Raw genomic sequence first — 20,778 nt, 5'->3', positions numbered from 1 at the left:
GTTACTGTAATTGAGAAGCATTTTTGTATATTTATACTTTTTAGGTCATTTTTAGAAGTTGTACTTTTAATTTTACTTGAGTAAGTTTTAAAAAAGAATTGTAATTTGCTACATTTTAGATCATATCCGTTACTGAGTAACAATAAAATAGGCTGCTTCAGCCCCTGTCATCCACTCGCTGTTCACCTCCTCTACTATGGATTGGAACCCGCACCTTCGCGCACCGGTGTGACGTCATCAGAAATCTGCTCGGTTCGGTAGCCGGACTCCGTGTTTGCAACGTGTTTCCCTACCGCTCCGCACGGATCGTGGCAAAATAACGTTTAGCGCTCCTACAAGCGGATTCTCAGCGTTCTGCTCATAAAACAGAAGACCTGCAGGCCTCTGTGAGTTAAAACATCCTGATACTGTTCAGGTGTAAACATTGAGCTCCATCCCTGTGTTTGAACTCAGAAGATGCTCCTTGATGCCACAGATATGTGATGATGTAGCTTGTTTCTTTATTTTACTCCAGAATAAGAGATTAAATTATTACTAAAGCAGTTCAATGTAGTTAAATTAGTCATGACGTGTGTGCGTGTGTGTGTGTGTTACACATATAGGACTGCATGAGACAGCGTGGTTTCATCAAATCCATGCAGTCCTATATCTTGGCTGAAGTAATGGCTCAGGAAAATAACATACATTTCATACATAATGACGTCTCTGCAGTGTTTATGATAATGTTTTATCTTATCTTTGGTCTGGGAGGTGTAACATATCATGATACAAGCCTTTTAAAACATGTTAAAGTGTTACAAGAGGAGATAAAAGCATGAATTTAAAGTTCATGTTTGGAGGCTCACGCTGGTGAGGAGACCCCATTAGTTCTAGTAACACCTGGGCTCCCAAGGCCTGTTCTGACAGGATGGACATAACGGGAACCTTAAGGATTCCAGTTGGATGATTGGATTATTTAGGATTGGAATGAACAAACTGATTTCAGTGGTGAAGGGTTAAATAAGTGAGTGAACCCACTACCAAGGATGAACTTTAAAAATCAACTGCTTTAAGTAAGCATGAAGGTCAGAGAGGAGCTCTAGGATGGACACGAACAAAGGAACTGTTGTAGAAGTAGGGCAGAGCCAACGCTAGCAGCTGTCATACGATCCATCTGATATTTATTTGGCTTTTGCGACAGGTTAGAGCACAGTCATGGTAAGAGTTTGACAAGACTGCATTGAGATTCCTCACATGCTGATGGCTTCTTAAATTAAGTTTTCTAAAGAATTCACAATTTCCTAGAAAAAACCTCATCCAATGTGCATGTCCTGGTCTCACTGACTAGAAATCCTTCCAAACTGTACACGAGCATGTCATTTTGCACTGACGGGTATTTTAGATGCTGACAATTTTACTTTTGAGTAAAAAAAAAAAAAAAAAAAAGTATTGGTAGGAAATCTTAGTTCTTTCCACTTCTGGAAACCAGCGATAAAGCACAATTGCTACATTTAGAGGCATTAATAGCATGTTTAAAGCTTAACATTTATGCCGTTTTAGTCTAAATCCCAGAATGCTGTTGCTTCTTCCACGTTTAGCCCAGCTCACAATTACAGCCAATTTCCACTTATTGCAAATTTTACAGCATTTCTTCCAGACATCCGTTTTAGCGTTTTAAGTAGCCTTTCAACATGGGACAAAGTTATAAAAATTTCTTTATTTTTAATCACATTTCTATAAAAACAAGTAAAAATTCACCAAGCCAGTAATTTTAGAACCAAGTTACAGTTTGTGCTGTGTGAGCCTGCTCCACTTGGTCTCCAGATGACCATTTGGGAAGTTGGGATAAGCCACCATCAACTGAGGAGCAGGTTTAGAGATCTGCTGCAGCATCTGGCCTTCTGCTTGCTTCTGGTTGTCAGGCTCCTTCACTCGTCTGATAGCAAAGCCACCATACTGGCTGGGGATCTCGTAGACCGTAGCAGAATCCTGAGGAACACCCATCCTAACGCTCCTGGGGACAGCAAGGCCCAGGGAGGTGCGACCGGGTGCAGAGGCGTGCAGCCAACTCCTTGCCTCGGAACCTTGATTTGGTGCAACATTCCTTAGAAATGAACTCCCAGCCCTTCGTCCTGGAGATGCACTGTTGGAGTAGACCCTTTTCGCAGGACCACGAGCATATGTTTGCATCTTCACAGACCCACGAGATCCAGGAGCAACTGGGCCAAATAGGAAAGCTGGTGAGCCCATTTCACTGAACTTGGTCGGTTTCTCAGCTGCAGACAGAGAAGCGGGACTGGAGTAGCGTTCCCTGGAAGTACTCAGAGATGTAGAGTAAGAACGTGGCGAACCCCTCACATCAGCCCAAGCCCTCTTCCTTCCAAGATGCTTAGGTTCAGCTTGGGCATTGGCCCGGAGTGAAGCTGGGCGTCGCCCACTGGTTCTGGGCACCAAGTGACTCTTGACCAGCCTTGCTGAACCCTGAGCTGGCTGGGAGAGGACTTCCAGGTAGCTGCTAGTGGAGAGTCCTTTGCTAGAACCTTGTTTAACTGAAGGCCCAACATTGGAGACGTGGTTTTTGAGCAAATTTGGGGAAACAAGGATTCGTCTGACTTTGTTCTGGGGATTACTGAACTTTCTTGGTTCCTCATCCAGTCGCTGGAGGCCAGCATATGTGTTGCCATGTTGGAAGCGCTGGGCTGCAGGAAGAGGGACAGCATTACAAGGAGCAGTGATAGAAGGCTAGCCAGTGTTTTACCACCAGTAGTACTCCTACCTTCATTTGGCAATGAACACCACACATGCTCTGCCTGAACCAAGACAATTAGCAAGAGCCTGTTCAGGAAACAAGACAGTCAACATTAGAACTACTGAGAAAAACCACAGACACACACTAAAGCAGCAAGACCTTACCCCAAACCAAGTCCACAAGCCTTTCCCATGGTTCTGCAGCCTGGTCAACAGAAGAGCAGCTGAATGAATTAGGAACGTCCTTGTTTGGTATTTATTGGAACCTTTGACCAATCTCTGCTTAATGAGCTGATTGTCTGCAGGTGCAGCTCAGGTGGAGCCTGGGTGGAGCCTCTGATGTTTATGAGCTAGAGAACAGAAGACCTCTGCAACTGTCCATTCATTTCAATTCAACCTCACCACTGACCAGTTTAAAGGCTGAAAGCAGACCAGATGTTTTAATCACAACAGCTTCTGTAAAGAATATCCATGTTGGAATTTGAATACACCTTCCAGTGCTACTTGGACATGTCATCTAGGGATGAGCCAGTACACCACTCTGTATCTGTTCCACCATCTAAATTATCTGTATCTGTACTCGAAGTGGGCGTGGCCTGAGCCAGAAGTGGGTGTGGTTTACATCAATACATTATTTAAATTACCGGTAAATATGAAATTGATATGGATTGATCAGGAGTTGCTATGTTTATTGTTTATTAGAAAACTGTTTACAGAGCAGCCTCAGAATTGAGATTAAATGTTTTTGATCACAACAGTAAAGGAACTATTACAGAACAAGTTTTTCAGTAAAATCAGAACATTAATGTTTAAGTGCATGAATTAATACATACAGAGAGAGACAGAGAGAGAGAGAGAGAGAGAGAGAGAGAGAGAGAGAGAGAGAGAGAGAGAGAGAGAGAGAGAGACCCGACCGGAGCGGAGGCAGTGACCAACTCAGCACGAGCCGTTTTCAGCTCTGTCGTGTCAAATGCATCACGTACGTTATGAAAATAGTAAATTTAAATATTCAACCGAAAACGAGGCGAGCTGAAGAAAACCTAGGGAGCTCTGAAGAAACGTGAGCAACAGTGAAGCAAGCAGAGATCCGTTACTGTGTGTGTGTGCGTGCGTGCGTGCGTGCGCGTGCGTGCGTGCGTGCGTGCGTGTGTGTGTGTGTGTGTGTGTAGATGGGCTGGACTTGAGCTCCCGGCTGCAGAGTTCTGTGTGTAGAGAGGGGTGGACGCGCAATGTGACTGGCCAATCACAGAGCGTGAAGACAGTCAGTTACCCAATGAGGATTTTCCTTCAGCAGGATTACAGACATTTACGAGTTTTACTCGTTTCATGCTCGTATTCGTCAAAAATCCTTTATCCGTACCAGATACTCGTCTGAAATGAGTATCCAGCTCATCCCCAACGTCATCAGTGAAGAACCCAGGGTCATAGGGTGTTTCAGGTCTTTAATCTTCATACACTTCAGCCACTGCGAGGCCCTCTCTGCGGCCTCGAGGATGGCTATGGTGGCTTTCTTCAGTTTCAGTCCTCTTACTCCAACAAGTTAGACGGTTTGCAGCACTGAGTGGCCAGCAAAGCCTGGGCACCCACCCCCGACAGGCTCACAACGAACTTTCCAGCTGTTGTTCTAGCACTCAGAGCTCAGCTCTGCATACGTGGCCCTCTTTCACTCGTGGGCCTCTTCGATGCAGTCTTCCCAAGGGACTGTCAGTTCTAGGATGACCGCTTGCTTGGTGGACTCAGATGTTATCACCATGTCTGGGTGGAGAGACGTAGCTGTGATGTTTTCTGAGAACTTGAGCTGTCTACCTACATCAACTTGAAACTGCCAATCACGAGCGGTAGAGAGAAGCCCCCCCTCGGAGCTGGGCCGGTGGTATTGTGCCTTCTGCCCTGCTTTAACAAAGGTGATAGCTTGTTGGGGAGCTGCCTGGGTCTCGCTGTGCTGGATTGAGTCCGCCAAAGCTTTAAGCACCTGGTCGTGGCGCCAGCGGTACCCTCCCCTAGCGCTTTGAGCAAGATGTGCTCCAGGGTGCCTCTCTTCTGGCGCAGCTTACACTCGGGAGTGTCAGCCAGTCCCCAGGTGTGTAGGTCGGCTGGGCTTGGGAGGATGTCATAGACAGACTGGACAAGGAATCTGATCTGAACAGGCTTGGCTTTCCAAAGCTCTGTCCAGGAGATTCTGCGGGACTCTGCATGTTCCCACCTGGTCCACGCTCCTTGTTTGGACATGCCGGCCATTTTGGTGCAGCGTTCTTCTTCCACCTCAGCTCGTATCTCATCCTGAATCTGGCTGTGCCTCTCTTTTCCACGAGCCAGATTGTAGCATGGCGTAGGAACACAACCAAGACCTGCTCGTCCCGTAGCCACTGATCCCACCAGTCTTTTGTACCTTAGCCGCGCTTCAGCTTTACTGATCGCCTCTTGCGCCCGCCACTTCCTCCCAGTCTTCACAAGGATTCCTGCCGCTGCAACTTTTGTGTCTCTGGAGTCCCTGTACATAAGCACCTCTCTCGAGCGGGTAACCTTGAACTCCTCCGTTAACCCGCTCAAAGGAAGATGCAGCTTGGTGGAATGGCCGTACAGGGCAACACTGCTCAGGGACCGAGGGAGCCCAAGCCATCCCCTGAGGAACTGGCTGATGGACTTCTCTAGAGCCTCGACAGTTGAGATTGGTACTTCGTAGACTAACAAGGGCCAGAGGATTCTTGGCAAGACTCCGTGCTGGTAGATCCAGGCTTTAAATTCCCCAGGAAGGCCAGATTTATCAATAGTGGAAACCCAGGTCATCAGGTCTTACTTAGCTTGTTTTATTGCAGCTGAGTCCTTCAGGCAGCTGTTAAAGACTTTACCCAGGCTCTTGACAGTTACTGACGGAATCACAATTTCTCCCAGGACAAAGCGAAAACAGTCGAAACTTTATCCTTCTTCAGGACCAGACACCTGCACTTCGCGGGCTTGAAGCTCATTTTTGCCCAGGAGGTGAGCCGATCAAGTCCCTGGAGGAGCCGCCTGCACCCTGGGACAGATGTGGTCATTACTGTCAAGCCATCCATGAAGGCTCTTATGGGGGGCTGGTGAGTGCCAGACCTTGACTTGGGTCCTCCACAGTCCACCTCGGCCGACTTGACAATCATGTTCATGGCCAGTGACAAGAGGGAAACAGTCATTGTGCAGCCAGTGATTATCCCCTTTTCCAATTGGTGCCAGGAGAATGTTACTTGCCCTGATGAGACTCGCACACTGAAGTTATTTTGGTAGTCCATAATGAGATTGCGGAACTTGACAGGAACATGATGTCTTACCAGTGCGGTTTCAACCAGCTTGTGTGGAATAGATCCATAAGGATTGGCCATGTCCATCCAGATAACTGACAGATCTCCTTAGCCTCCCGGATCCGCTGTGTCACCACCCCTGTGTGCTCCAGACACCCAGGTACTCCTGGAACTCCTCCCTTTTGGACTGAGGTGTCAATGTAGTTTTTCAAACGCTGGCACACGATCTTGAAGATCGGATAAAGGACAAGATAACCGTTTAAAATGTGTTTCAACTGCTTCAGGAGCTTGGAGCTGCCACCTGGTGGACATTAGAGAACGTTGCAGATTCCTTCAGTACAACAGCAGTGATTTCCATCAAACAAGAAGTAAGAGATTAATTCAGAACATACAACCTGGTTTCTAGTACATTTTTTACACATTAAAACATTTAAAACTTAAATAAATAGCTCATGTGATTTGGTGTTAACGCAACAAGGACAAAATTCAAAATAAAGCTATCCACTAAAGCTAGCGTGGCCTAGTGCTGCCCCCTGTTGGAGGTTATGGTGCGTAGCAAAACAATACATCAAAAAAGCTGAATACACAAATCTGCTTTTTAGTAACTGCGTGTCATGTTTAAACAATTATATAAAGCTAAAAAATTCCACATGTGATTTATTAACACAACAGGGATCATTTTCAAAATAAAGCTATCAAACAATACATTTATAAAATATTTTAAAGCTAGCACAGCTGAGTGCTGCCACCTGGTGGGCATTAAAGTGCATCACAGCTCATCACATCGCAACAGAGAGATTTCCATCAGATATTAATGTTCATTTTCCAATTAATAAAAGCTTATTTTGAAATAATTCAAACTACGTAATTTGTTTTGTGAGCAGAAAAACTGAATAGATATTTTTAGCCTTGAAGCTGACGAACACTTCACACACTGTGTGTGTGTGTGTGTGTGTGTGTGTTGGGGTTGTTTCTGTTACAAAATAAAAGTCTGGGTTTAGTGCCATCAGGACAGTGTGATAGGACATTTACCACAAAAGCTGTGCCAGCAGACCACTTCTGCTTTCCTGCTGCTCATCTTTCCTTTTCTCCTAAGACTGAGAACTCTCCACATCATTCCCTCTGCCTCTTGCAGGGAGAAACCAGGACACATATCTCCCTGTGGAAATGCTGTCTTGGCTTTATGATTGGCACAAAGCTGTCCACTGGATGTCTCAGTTTACACACAATGACAAGTAATGCACCACCAACCTTCTGAAATAATTCTGCTCCTCTACAAGCACGGTTCTTTGCTGGAGTTTGACAGAAACCAGCAGAAGTGGAAAGTAACGAATTACATTTACTCACGTTACTGTAATTGAGAAGCATTTTTGTATATTTATACTTTTTAGGTCATTTTTTAAAGTTGTACTTTTAATTTTACTTGAGTAAGTTTTAAAAAAGAATTGTAATTTGCTACATTTTAGATCATATCCGTTACTGAGTAACAATAAAATAGGCTGCTTCAGCCCCTGTCATCCACTCGCTGTTCACCTCCTCTACTATGGATTGGAACCCGCACCTTCGCGCACCGGTGTGACGTCATCAGAAATCTGCTCGGTTCGGTAGCCGGACTCCGTGTTTGCAACGTGTTTCCCTACCGCTCCGCACGGATCGTGGCAAAATAACGTTTAGCGCTCCTACAAGCGGATTCTCAGCGTTCTGCTCATAAAACAGAAGACCTGCAGGCCTCTGTGAGTTAAAACATCCTGATACTGTTCAGGTGTAAACATTGAGCTCCATCCCTGTGTTTGAACTCAGAAGATGCTTCTTGATGCCACAGATATGTGATGATTTAGCTTGTTTCTTTATTTTAGTCCAGAATAAGAGATTAAATTATTACTAAAGCAGTTCAATGTAGTTAAATTAGTCATGACGTGTGTGTGTTACACATATAGGACTGCATGAGACAGCGTGGTTTCATCAAATCCATGCATTCCTATATCTTGGCTGAAGTAATGTCTCAGGAAAATAACATACTTCATACATAATGACGTCTCTGCAGTGTTTATGATAATGTTTTATCTTATCTTTGGTCTGGGAGGTGTAACATATCATGATACAAGCCTTTTAAAACATGATAAAGTGTTACAAGAGGAGATGAATGCATGAATCTAAAGTTCATGTTTGGAGGTTCATGCTGGTGAGGAGACACCGTTAGTTCTAGTAACACCTGGGCTCCCAAGGCCTGTTCTGACAGGATGGACGTTACGGGACCCTTAAGGATTCCAGTTGGATGATTGGAGGATTGGAATGGACAAACTGATTTCAGTGGTGAAGGGTTAAATAAGTGAGTGAACCCACCACCAAGGATGAACTCTGCTAGCTTTAAAAATCAGCTGCTCTAAATAAGCATGAAGGTCAGAGAGGAGCTCTAGGATGGACACGGATAAAGGAACTGTTGTAGAGGTAAAGTAGGGCAGAGCCAACGTTAGCAGCTGTCATACGATCCATCTGAAATTTATTTGGCTTTTGTGACAGGTTAGAGCAGTCATGGTAAGAGTTTGACAAGACATTTAGATACCTCACATGCTGATTGCATCTTAAAATCAGTTTTTTCTAACGAATCACCACAATTGAAACCTTCATTCCTAGATAAGCCTCATCCAATGTGCATGTCCTGTTCTCACGGAGTAGAAATCCTTCCAAACTGTACATGAGCATGTTGTGATTTTGCACTGATGTAGCCATCTTATACGCTGAAAAATTACGATTTTACTTTTCAGGAAAAATCTACAAGTATTGGTAGGAAATATTCTTTCAAACTCTGGAAACCAGCGATTAAAGCACAATTGCTACTTTACATTTAGAGGCAGCATGTTTAAAGGTGATTAAGATTTAAGTCATTTCAGTCTAAATCCCAGAACGCTGTTGCCTCTTTAAAGTATAGCCCAGCTCAGTTAGAGCCCGTTTTCACTTACTGCAAATTTTACAGCATTTATTCCAGACATCTGTAAGAACCCAAATCAAGTCTTCCATAAATGTTTAAATTAGCTGTTTCTAACTGGCTTCAACACGGGACATAAAGTTGTAAAAATATTCTTTATTTTTAATCACATTTCTATAAAAACAAGTAAAAAAAACCAAGCCAGCAATTTTAGAACCAAGTTACAGTTTGTGCTGTGTGAGCCTGCTCCACTTGGTCTCCAGATGACCATTTGGGAAGTTGGGATAAGCCACCATCAACTGAGGAGCAGGTTTAGAGATCTGCTGCAGCATCTGGCCTTCTGCTTGCTTCTGGTTGTCAGGCTCCTTCACTCGTCTGATAGCAAAGCCACCATACTGGCTGGGGATCTCGTAGACCGTAGCAGAATCCTGAGGAACACCCATCCTAACGCTCCTGGGGACAGCAAGGCCCAGGGAGGTGCGACCGGGTGCAGAGGCGTGCAGCCAACTCCTTGCCTCGGAACCTTGATTTGGTGCAACATTCCTTAGAAATGAACTCCCAGCCCTTCGTCCTGGAGATGCACTGTTGGAGTAGACCCTTTTCGCAGGACCACGAGCATATGTTTGCATCTTCACAGACCCACGAGATCCAGGAGCAACTGGGCCAAATAGGAAAGCTGGTGAGCCCATTTCACTGAACTTGGTCGGTTTCTCAGCTGCAGACAGAGAAGCGGGACTGGAGTAGCGTTCCCTGGAAGTACTCAGAGATGTAGAGTAAGAACGTGGCGAACCCCTCACATCAGCCCAAGCCCTCTTCCTTCCAAGATGCTTAGGTTCAGCTTGGGTATTGGCCCGGAGGGAAGCTGGGCGTCGCCCACTGGTTCTGGGCACCAAGTGACTCTTGACCAGCCTTGCTGAACCCTGAGCTGGCTGGGAGAGGACTTCCAGGTAGCTGCTAGTGGAGAGTCCTTTGCTAGAACCTTGTTTAACTGAAGGCCCAACGTTGGAGACGTGGTTTTTGAGCAAATTTGGGGAAACAAGGATTCGTCTGACTTTGTTCTGGGGATTACTGAACTTTCTTGGTTCCTCATCCAGTCGCTGGAGGCCAGCATATGTGTTGCCATGTTGGAAGCGCTGGGCTGCAGGAAGAGGGACAGCATTACAAGGAGCAGTGATAGAAGGCTAGCCAGTGTTTTACCACCAGTAGTACTCCTACCTTCATTTGGCAATGAACACCACACATGCTCTGCCTGAACCAAGACAATTAGCAAGAGCCTGTTCAGGAAACAAGACAGTCAACATTAGAACTACTGAGAAAAACCACAGACACACACTAAAGCAGCAAGACCTTACCCCAAACCAAGTCCACAAGCCTTTCCCATGGTTCTGCAGCCTGGTCAACAGAAGAGCAGCTGAATGAATTAGGAACGGCCTTGTTTGGTATTTATTGGAACCTTTGACCAATCACTGCTTAATGAGCTGATTGTCTGCAGGTGCAGCTCAGGTGGAGCCTGGGTGGAGCCTCTGATGTTTATGAGCTAGAGAACAGAAGACCTCTGCAACTGTCCATTCATTTCAATTCAACCTCACCACTGACCAGTTTAAAGGCTGAATGCAGACCAGATGTTTTACTCACAACAGCTTCTGTAAAGAATATCAATGCAGTGTTTCCCCTAGGAGTTTTTCCAGCTGTGGTGGTGGTTCTTTGCACAAGAATAAATTTTGTTTTAAACTCTCAGTGACACACTTTGCAGCGGGGGATTTGGCATTTAATTTTTCTTGCTGTCTGGAAAAACATCTCCTTCTGCCCCCTTTATTTGGTCCTAACTTGGCTGGCCCTATTAAACACGTTCTACACCCCTGCTTAGTAGACTTAATGAAGTATTTGTAAGCCAGTATAAAAATGACTGAAACACACATTTACATATTTGGCATTATTGACCAATATCTTTGATTTAATGTATTTGTTAAGAACATCAAGATGCATTACAGTAAACATTATAATAAAGTACATGTTTCTAGTGCAGAGAGGAGACAACCCATAGAAGCACTGATGTGATCTCATTTCAGAGAAAAATAGAACAGGTCAGATGCACCTAATAAATAAAATTACTAACATAAACTCAGGAATCTGTTTCTTTGCTTCATTGTTGTGGTGCTGAAAACGTCACTAATGCGGATGAAAGGAGATACACAGATGAATGCACCTCTTATTTATTATTTAGAAATTAGTGGATGTGGTTTACATCAATACACTATTTTAAATCTGAAGCTGATATGGGTTGATCAGGAGTTGTTATGTGTATTGTTTATTAGAAAACTATTTACAGAGCAGCCTCAGAACTGAGATTAAATATGTTTGATCACAATAGTCAAGAAACTATTACAGAACAAGTTTTTCAGTAAAATCAGAACATTAATATTTAAGTGCATGAATTAATGCATCTGAACTCATGCAGTAGGAAATATGAAATACTAGAACCAGACACTTTTTTTTATTTTAATTTGACTGAACTGAGTTTTTCCTAACGTTGTTGGCATTTTCCCCACACACAGTTAAACAAAACAATGTTGATTAAGGTGTGTGTGTGTGTGTGTGTGTGTGTGTGTGTGTGTGTGTGTGTGTGTGTGTGTGTGTGTGTGTGAGAGAGAGAGAGAGAGAGAGAGAGAGAGAGAGAGAGAGAGAGAGAGAGAGAGAGAGAGAGAGAGAGAGAGAGAGGAGAGAGAGAGTTAAAACAATTTTGAAAAAAAACCGACCGGAGTGGAGGCAGTGACCAACTCAGCACGAGCCGTTTTCAGCTCTGTCGTGTCAAATGCATCACGTACGTTACGAAAAAAGTAAATTTCAATATTCAACCAAAAAATAGGCGAGCTGAAGAAAACCTAGGGAGCTCTGAAGAAACATGAGCAACAGTGAAGCAAGCACAGAGAGATCCGTTACTGTGTGTGTGTGTGTGTGTGTGTGTGTGTGTGTGTGTGTGTGTGTGTGTGTGTGTGTGTGTGTGTGTGTGTGTGTGTGTGTGTGTGTGTGTGTGTGTGTGCGTGCGCGCGTGGGCAGAACTGAGCTTCCGGCTGCAGAGTTTTGTGTAGAGGGAGGGGCGGGCGCTCTATGTGACTGGCCAATCACAGAGCGTGAAGGCAGTCAGTTACCCTATGAGGATTTTCCTACAGCACGATTACAGATATTTACGAGTTTTACTCGTTTCATGCTCGTATTCGTTAAATACGTTAAATGCTTTATCCGTACCGGATACTCGTTTCAGACGAGTATCCGGCTCATCCCTAGCTGTAACCACCCTGCCCTGCCTCCTCCTCCTTGCTGCCTGCCGGCTGTGATCACAAGCAACAACAGAGTAGTTCCCGCTGCTTCTTCGGAAAACAGCTCAAAAAAATAATTTGTTTTTTATCTATAAAACGGGATCTTGTAGGCATGGCGCTGGGATTTCAGCCGTGGCGGGCCGCCACGGCTACGCCTATGACAGGGAAACACTGCAATGTTAGAATTTGAATACACCTTCCAGTGCTACTTGGACACGTCATCAGTGAAGAGCCCGGGGTCATAGGGTGTTTCGGGTCTTTAATCTTCATACACCCTCATCCGGGTGACCCAGCTGGGGGTGATCAGTCCCCAGCTTATGTCCAAGTGGCCTATTGCTCCACGGATCCCCCCTGCAGATCCACAGCCACCGCAAGGCCCTCTCTGCGGCCTCGAGGATGGTTCTGGTGGCTATCTTCAGTTGCAATGCTTAATGATAAATGACCCGCACTTGTATAGTGCCTCTCAGAGGAAGGACTCCAAAGCGCTTTACACTAAAGTGTATCATTCATCCATTCACACACACATTCACACACTGACGGTGATGAGCTACGATGTAGCCACAGCTGCCCTGGGGTGCACTGAATGAGACGAGGCTGCTGAGCACAGGCGCCACCGGTCCCTCCGACCACCACCAGCAGGCAAGGTGGATTAAGTGTCTTGCCCAAGGATGCAACAGCAGAATTCTCTGTCTGGAGCCGGGATCGAACCTGCAACCTTTCGATTACTGGAACTGTTGAGCTACTGCTGCCCCATGTCCTCTTACTCCACGGAGTTTGAGGGTTCGCAGCAGTGAGTGGCCAGCAAAGCCTCGGCACCCAACCTTGACAGGCTCACAGCGAACTTTCCAGCCGTTGTTCCGGCACTCCAAGCTCAGCTCTGCATACTTGGCCCTCTTTTGCTCGTTGGCCTCTTCGATATGGTCTTCCCAAGGGACTGCTGCAGCTAGAATTCTGATGAGAATTAAAAAGAGAGATCATATCTCTCCTGTCTTAGTTTCCCTACATTGGCTGCTTGTTAAATTCAGAATAGATTTTAAGATCCTCCTTCTCACATACAAAGCTCTTAATAATCAAGCTCTACAATACATCAGTGATCTGATTGTTCCATATGTTCCTAACCGAGCACTTCGCTCTCAGACTGCAGGTTCACTGGTGGTTCCCAGAATATCTGGCAGATCTTTTATCTATCAGGCTCCTCTCTTGTGGAACCAGCTCTCAGCTTTAGTCCGTGAGGCAGACACCTTGTCTACTTTTAAGAATAGGCTTGAAACATTTTTATTTGATAGGGCCTATGGTTAAAATCTGATGTTAGCCTAGATCTGGACAAGTGGGGGAGTAGAGGGAGGTGGAGTGTACAGTCGGTAAAGGCGGCTCTCCCTTGCCCTGCCTCCAACATGCCTCCATGTAAAAGGCTAGGTTATCCAGAGTTATCTCTGTAGTTATGCTGCTATAGGCTTAGAATGCTGGAGGACACACTGACCACTTTCCACACTCTACTGCTTTCTTCTACAATCTGCTCTTTAACTGTATTATTTCCTGCTATTTCAGCTGTTAACTTTATTTTTTCTCTAAGTGTTTTTCTCCCCAGAAGAAGCTACAATGATGTTCTGCTGAGCTGTGGTGGCCTCATGGAGGGGGTCATCGTCTTGAACACTGCTGCTAACCGTTTAAACATTTTACCTCTGGAACCTGGCGTTAACTAGCTGGTGGAATGCTGAGATCCAGCATTCTACCAGCCCTCGCCCCCTCAGGAGGGGAGGCCCCCCAGTGCTCCGAGTCTTTCACCTCCTTCTCCCTAATTACACTAAATGACTTAACCTCAATAATCAGTCAGATGAAACTCTCATCATGCTCTTCAGATATCTTAACTCCCTCTGTTTTAGTCGGGTCCCTTGCCTCTATCAGTCCATCTCTGTTGACTATAATCAACAGCTCACTGAGCCAAGGCTGTGTTCCATCTTACTTTAAAAATGCAGTAGTGACTCCTCTCTTAAAGAAACCCAACCTTGACGCCAGCTCCGCCAGTAACTTTAGGCCCATTTCTAAGCTACCTTTCATCAGCAAAGTACTTGAGAAGGTTGTTGAAACCCAACTCAGATCCTGGTTTTCCAAGTCAAAGATCTCTGACCCCTTCCAATCTGGCTTTCTGAAGCAGCACTCAACTGAGACTGCTCTAGTAAGGGTGCATAATGACCTCCTGATGGCTGCTGAAATGCTCTGTCATGGTCCTGCTAGACCTCAGTGCAGCTTTTGACACTGTAGACCACAATGTTCTACTAAACAGGTTAAAGGCCCTGGCTGGGATTTCAGGTTCTGCTCTAGACTGGCTCTCTTATCTCACTAACAGAACATTCACAGCGAAGTCAGAAACCTTCTCCTCAGACACTGCCTCTCTAACTTGCGGGGTCCCACAAGGTTCAGTTCTAGGGCCTCTACTATTCGCTTTCTATATTCTTCCCCTAGCTGGCATCATTCAATCTTTCCCAGACATCTCCTACCACATCTACGCTGATGATATTCCGCTCTATATGTCCTTTATGCCACACCAGTTGGACAGGCTGGCCACACTTGTACTCTGCCTGACCCAGATCAGTAACTGGCTGTCCAGCAACTTTCTTGTCCTCAATGCTAACAAGACAGAGACCCTGATCGCTGCACCCCCGGAACTTCAGCCAAAAATCGAGCAAGAAATTGCCTCTTTTTGCCCATCAGCCAAGGCCAACATTAGAAACCTAGGAGTTGTTTTTGATCCAGCTTTAAGTTTAGACTCACATGTCAAAACCATCTCCCGCTCTTGTTTCTTTCAACTGAGAAACATTTCAAAAGTCCATAAACTGGTTTCTACTGCAGATCTGGAAAAATCATCCATGCCTTTGTGTCATCACGCTTAGACTACTGTAACGCTCCTTTTACTGGTCTCAGCAAAACCTCCCTCTCACGCCTTCAAGCCATCCAAAATGCAGCAGCCAGACTCCTAACCAAATCCAGCAGACGAGCTCTCATCACTCCAGTTTTACAGTCCCTCCACTGGCTCCCGGTAGAATATAGAATACAGTTTAAAGTTTTAGTCCTGACCTATAGAGCTCTTAGCAACAAGGCTCCAAGCTACCTATCTGAACTTTCATCCCCACACATCACCTCTCGGAACCTCAGATCCACATCTGAAAACCTCCTGGCTGTTCCTCGAACCAGACTGAAAACCAAAGGGGACAGGGCCTTTCAGACTATTGCACCCAGACTTTGGAACAGTCTGCCTTCAAATCTCCGTCTCTCTAACACTGTAGAGATCTTTAAAAATCATCTAAAAACTCACCTTTTCATCCAGGCGTTCCCTCCCTAAATGTTTCAAAAAGATGGCTTTGTTCGGGTTCACACCTTCACTTTGTTTATACTCATGAGTTAATTTTCTATTTTATCACTGCTATTATTTTTCTGATGTTTTTATTGGTTAGTGGTATTTGCCCTGATCTTTATCATGTTGTACAGCTCTTTGTGATTTATATCTGTGAAAGGCGCTATATAAATTAACTTTTACTTACTTTTACTTACTTTCCTTGACATTGGATGTGCTACTACTAGTTTACCGTTTAATTATAGATTCACTAGGATAAATACAATAAAGTTTATCTCACACCAAATAGAATACTTACGAAGAAATCACAATGTAACCATAGAAACATGAATCGGTATGTGTGTCTGCTCTGTCTTCTCGATCCCCAGTGAGTCGTGGTGGATGGCTGCTTATACTGAGCCAGGATCCTCTGGAGTTTCTGTTAAAAAGGACGTTTCCTCTCCACTGTCGCTAAATGCTTGCCTAGTATGAGGATTGCTGTAAAGACTCTAGTTGACTCTAGTCAGTGACTCGATACAACCTGCTGGGTTCCTTATATAAACTTTATTTCCTGATTGGCTTAATGAACTGACCTGGACTCGTCATGATTTGGCGCTTTATAAACTTGAATTAAATCACTGTCCTGATTGAACTAAACCCAGACTTTTATTTTGTAACAAATAACCCCAACACACACACACATATATAAACAATTTACATGAATGTTTGAAGACATTTACCGCAAAGCTGTGCCAGCAGATCACTTCTGCTTTCCTGCTGCTCATCCTTTTCTCACAAGACCGACAACTCTTCAGTCATTCCCTCTGCCAGGGAGAAACCAGGACAAATATCTCCCTGTGGAAATGCCGTCTTGGCTTTATGATTGGCACACAGCGGTCCACTGGATGTCTCAGTTTACACATTGTGACAATGCACCAACTCTGCTCCTCTACAAGCAGTTCTTTGCCAGAGTTTGAACCAGGATTCAAGCACAATTGCTGCTTTACTCACTTGACCACTGTTATGTTTTGAGGCATTAACTGGTTTTAGTTGGACCATTGTAGCGTGTGAAGCTGCTTTTTTGTTATGCTGCCTCTTTACCAAGTTCCTTTTGCCCAGCTCACATTTAGAGCCTATTAAAGTTTTACTTCATGCATCCTTTTTGCAAATTTTACAGCCATAGTTGCAGGTTTCTTTGTAACCCTACCATCCATGTGTGTGACCCCACATGGCTAATTGACAATTGAGCAGGGTTGATGGTTTATCCCTTGGGTTCATGTGGCAGGGGTGAGGAGTGAGCACCACCTCACCACGTGGATCTCAGGGATAAACCAATCCTGCTCAAAGGTCAACTTCACACAAAGTCAGTGTGAGGGTTAAGAACCCAAATCAGGTCTTCCATAAATGCCTTTGTTTTAATTAGCTGTACAAGTAGCTTTAACATGGGACAAAGTTATAAAAATATTATTTTAATCACATTTCAATAAAAATAAAAATTCACCAAGCCAGCAATTTTAGAACCAAGTTACAGTTTGTGCTGTGTGAGCCTGCTCCACTTGGTCTCCAGATGACCATTTGGGAAGTTGGGATAAGCCACCATCAACTGAGGAGCAGGTTTAGAGATCTGCTGCAGCATCTGGCCTTCTGCTTGCTTCTGGTTGTCAGGCTCCTTCACTCGTCTGATAGCAAAGCCACCATACTGGCTGGGGATCTCGTAGACCATAGCAGAATCCTGAGGAACACCCATCCTAACGCTCCTGGGGACAGCAAGGCCCAGGGAGGTGCGACTGGGTGAAGAGGCGTGCAGCCAACTCCTTGCCTCGGAAGCTTGATTTGGCGCAACATTCCTTAGAAATGAACTCCCAGCCCTTCGTCCTGGAGATGCACTGTTGGAGTAGACCCTTTTCGCAGGACCACGAGCATATGTTTGCATCTTCACAGACCCACGAGATCCAGGAGCAACTGGGCCAAATAGGAAAGCTGGTGAGCCCATTTCACTGAACTTGGTCGGTTTCTCAGCTGCAGACAGAGAAGCGGGACTGGAGTAGCGTTCCCTGGAAGTACTCAGAGATGTAGAGTAAGAACGTGGCGAACCCCTCACATCAGCCCAAGCCCTCTTCCTTCCAAGATGCTTAGGTTCAGCTTGGGCATTGGCCCGGAGTGAAGCTGGGCGTCGCCCACTGGTTCTGGGCACCAAGTGACTCTTGACCAGCCTTGCTGAACCCTGAGCTGGCTGGGAGAGGACTTCCAGGTAGCTGCTAGTGGAGAGTCCTTTGCTAGAACCTTGTTTAACTGAAGGCCCAACATTGGAGACGTGGTTTTTGAGCAAATTTGGGGAAACAAGGATTCGTCTGACTTTGTTCTGGGGATTACTGAACTTTCTTGGTTCCTCATCCAGTCGCTGGAGGCCAGCATATGTGTTGCCATGTTGGAAGCGCTGGGCTGCAGGAGGAGGGACAGCATTACAAGGAGCAGTGATAGAAGGCTAGCCAGTGTTTTACCACCAGAAGTACTCCTACCTTCATTTGGCAATGAACACCACACATGCTCTGCCTGAACCAAGACAATTAGCAAGAGCCTGTTCAGGAAACAAGACAGTCAACATTAGAACTACTGAGAAAAACCACAGACACACACTAAAGCAGCAAGACCTTACCCCAAACCAAGTCCACAAGCCTTTCCCATGGTTCTGCAGCCTGGTCAAGAGAAGAGCAGCTGAATGAATTGGGAACGTCCTGGTTTGGTATTTATTGGAACCTTTGACCAATCTCTGCTTAATGAGCTGATTGTCTGCAGGTGCAGCTCAGGTGGAGCCTGGGTGGAGCCTCTGATGTTTATGAGCTAGAGAACAGAAGACCTCTGCAACTGTCCATTCATTTCAATTCAACCTCACTACTGACCAGTTTAAAGGCTGAATGCAGACCAGATGTTTTAATCACAACAGCTTCTGTAAAGAATATCAATGCTAAAACAGCTGGACATGACTGAAACACGGGAAGATGAAGGGAAGGTGGTTTCACAGAATGTAGAAGAAATTTGGAGAAGTGTTGTGCTGGTGATGGAAAACCTGGCAGTGCAGTTGATGAGGCGGCGAAATGTTTTATTTAGGACATTTAGGTCCATTTGTACATCTTAAAATTACTTATTAGAGACATTTTTAATGAAATGTTATTACATTTTGCCCAGCTGTGTGCATTCATAAGTAAAGGCTGTTTAAACAAGCATGCATGTTTGGAGACATCTCTCTTCGTCTGTTTAAATGTGCATCATTTTATTACATTTTCAGTCAAAGCTGATTCATGATATTTTTCACTAGTTTCCATTCATCTAGAAGAGGAATAGAGTTGGGTAAGTTTGGGCAGTTTTATTATATTTCATATTTCTTGTAAGGCACACAGAGTATTTACTTGTTTGAATAAGGTAACCTCAATGCTTGAGAGCCAACAGTGTGATGAATGCAACAAGATTTATTACAAGTTCACATTTTATGTTGAAAAACAGAACAGAATTATTATTATTATAGCGCTACGTTCACATTTTCATCACAAAACAGCTGTTCTGTTGGTGTTTTCAGTTATAATTCACAAGAGAGCCTCTCTAGCCAATCAGAGGCGAGAAAGGCAGGACTTAGGGGGCATTCCGCCCTCTGGCGGACACATGCTGTTACTGCAGCTGTCTTAAAGACATAACTGATAACTTCCTGTAAAATCCTTCAATTAAAACATACCACTTAAATCTATTTCAATGATCCGTGTTCAACAAGATTAAATAAATGAGGTCCAGCCATCGAAATATACATATAGACTCCAGCAGCACCAGCAAAACTGCTGTTACGCAGCAGGAATGCTGGTGTTTGTTATTTTGTATTCACAGGTGCGCTGTGGAACGTGACACTATTAATGCACCCCTAAGTAACCCAAAGCATGTGGAAGGGCCTGAGCAGTCCGCTCTGAGCTTCTGTCTTCAGCTTTTAATTAAATGTAAACATCATTCTGTGGCAGTGGCTCACAGCAGCTGCAGCTTTTTTTTTTGGCTAAATCATTAATAAATGTGGATTTTAAACTTTTAAAAGTCAGTTCTAATAAGATTTATGTCTTAATCTTTGTTGTATTTAAACTTCATTTGCATTCAAGACCCATATAATCAACATACTGTCCTCTTTAGGGTGTGAAAACTACTTTGCAGGAAATAGGCTGGGTGTGATTTTAACAGCTTACTCTGGTCACACGGTAAGATTAGTTTTAAATAACATAGGTGATCCCCCCCCCCCCCCGGTATGTAATATGAGCGCTAAAAAGTTTTTGTGACAAATGGTTTACAGCATTAAAACATATGATCACGTGACCTGCATGAACACATCATTTGCTCAGCAAAAAACAATGTCTCCTGCGCGTCTGCACCCCTGGAGCCAAACCAGAAAACAACACAGGAAAAGGTGAAAATCCGCATAAAATACGTGGAGAAAAAAGAGCTGGTGGCTGATGCTGACTTCCGTCGTTGCCATGGAAACATGTCTGGTGATATCGAGGGAAAAAACTCGTGGCCACGCAACACATGGTGCTGCCGGAACAAATCAGCTTATCGACGGGATGTCACGAGTAACCATGACAACCGAGATGGAAATCCAGGTACCTGGCCGTGACGTAGCCACAAAAAACATCCGCTGCAGCGCGCAGCTACAGCGGTGTGCTTTGGAGCAGTAGAGCGATCAGCAAAAATAAATAAACAAATAAATAAAACATTTTAAAATTGGAGACTTAATAATAATCATTGTGTTGTCACCGAGTTGTGTCAGAACTGTTTAAGGAAACCCCAACAGGTGAGCCTTTATAAAGAGACTCTCAAGATAAAAATTAACACACCAATAAGTCGTTTGAAGACATGTAAAGTAAGCCAGTCACTACACAAGCAACAAGAGAGGGGAGCATTCACACTTTATTTACAATCACCCTCTGTCCATGGTGCTGAAAGAAAAGATGGATGATCCGCATCTTTAGATGATTTGATTATTAAATAAAGCAACTGGTTATTATTCTTTAAAAGAAATGTCAGTGACCTTATGATGAAACCTAATATTAGCTAAGGTAACGATTTTTGAGCTTTTGAGGTGGAGATGCTTTCAGGAAAGCCGCGCTCTGGTACATCCCTCACACAAGTCAAGCGAACGCAATAAGCATTGTGGGGCCACGCAATAACTCGAGGAGA

At 44.6% G+C, this 20,778-nt stretch overlaps 3 protein-coding genes and 1 pseudogene across 3 annotated transcripts; all 4 read right to left on the bottom strand.

Annotated features, from left to right (window-relative positions):
* Positions 1 to 1,676: 1,676 nt before the first annotated feature.
* On the bottom strand, positions 1,677 to 3,024 carry LOC129166938 (uncharacterized). The gene is made up of 3 exons (XM_054750734.2): positions 2,893 to 3,024; positions 2,756 to 2,814; positions 1,677 to 2,678 (listed from the first exon to the last, which is right to left on the bottom strand). Exons 1-3 carry the CDS (start codon positions 2,919 to 2,921, stop codon positions 1,762 to 1,764), a joined length of 1,005 nt encoding a protein of 334 aa, XP_054606709.2. The 5' UTR covers positions 2,922 to 3,024; the 3' UTR covers positions 1,677 to 1,761.
* A 149-nt stretch (positions 3,025 to 3,173) lies between these two features.
* On the bottom strand, positions 3,174 to 8,729 carry LOC129166978 (uncharacterized; annotated as a pseudogene).
* Positions 8,730 to 9,061: 332 nt separating this feature from the next.
* On the bottom strand, positions 9,062 to 10,407 carry LOC107376300 (uncharacterized). Its single transcript, XM_015945330.3, has 3 exons — positions 10,278 to 10,407; positions 10,141 to 10,199; positions 9,062 to 10,063 (listed from the first exon to the last, which is right to left on the bottom strand). The coding sequence occupies exons 1-3, from the start codon at positions 10,304 to 10,306 to the stop codon at positions 9,147 to 9,149; spliced, it is 1,005 nt and encodes a 334-aa protein (XP_015800816.2). The 5' UTR covers positions 10,307 to 10,407; the 3' UTR covers positions 9,062 to 9,146.
* Positions 10,408 to 17,021: 6,614 nt separating this feature from the next.
* LOC107376299 (uncharacterized) lies at positions 17,022 to 19,308 on the bottom strand. The gene is made up of 3 exons (XM_054750733.2): positions 18,230 to 19,308; positions 18,093 to 18,151; positions 17,022 to 18,015 (listed from the first exon to the last, which is right to left on the bottom strand). The coding sequence occupies exons 1-3, from the start codon at positions 18,256 to 18,258 to the stop codon at positions 17,099 to 17,101; spliced, it is 1,005 nt and encodes a 334-aa protein (XP_054606708.2). The 5' UTR covers positions 18,259 to 19,308; the 3' UTR covers positions 17,022 to 17,098.
* Between the last annotated feature and the right edge of the window lie 1,470 nt (positions 19,309 to 20,778).

Source organism: Nothobranchius furzeri, chromosome 12 (genome assembly GCF_043380555.1).
Source record: "Nothobranchius furzeri strain GRZ-AD chromosome 12, NfurGRZ-RIMD1, whole genome shotgun sequence".
Lineage (NCBI taxonomy): Eukaryota > Metazoa > Chordata > Actinopteri > Cyprinodontiformes > Nothobranchiidae > Nothobranchius > Nothobranchius furzeri.
Note: the sequence above shows the minus strand (reverse complement) of the source record. Positions and strands in the feature narration are given on the sequence as shown.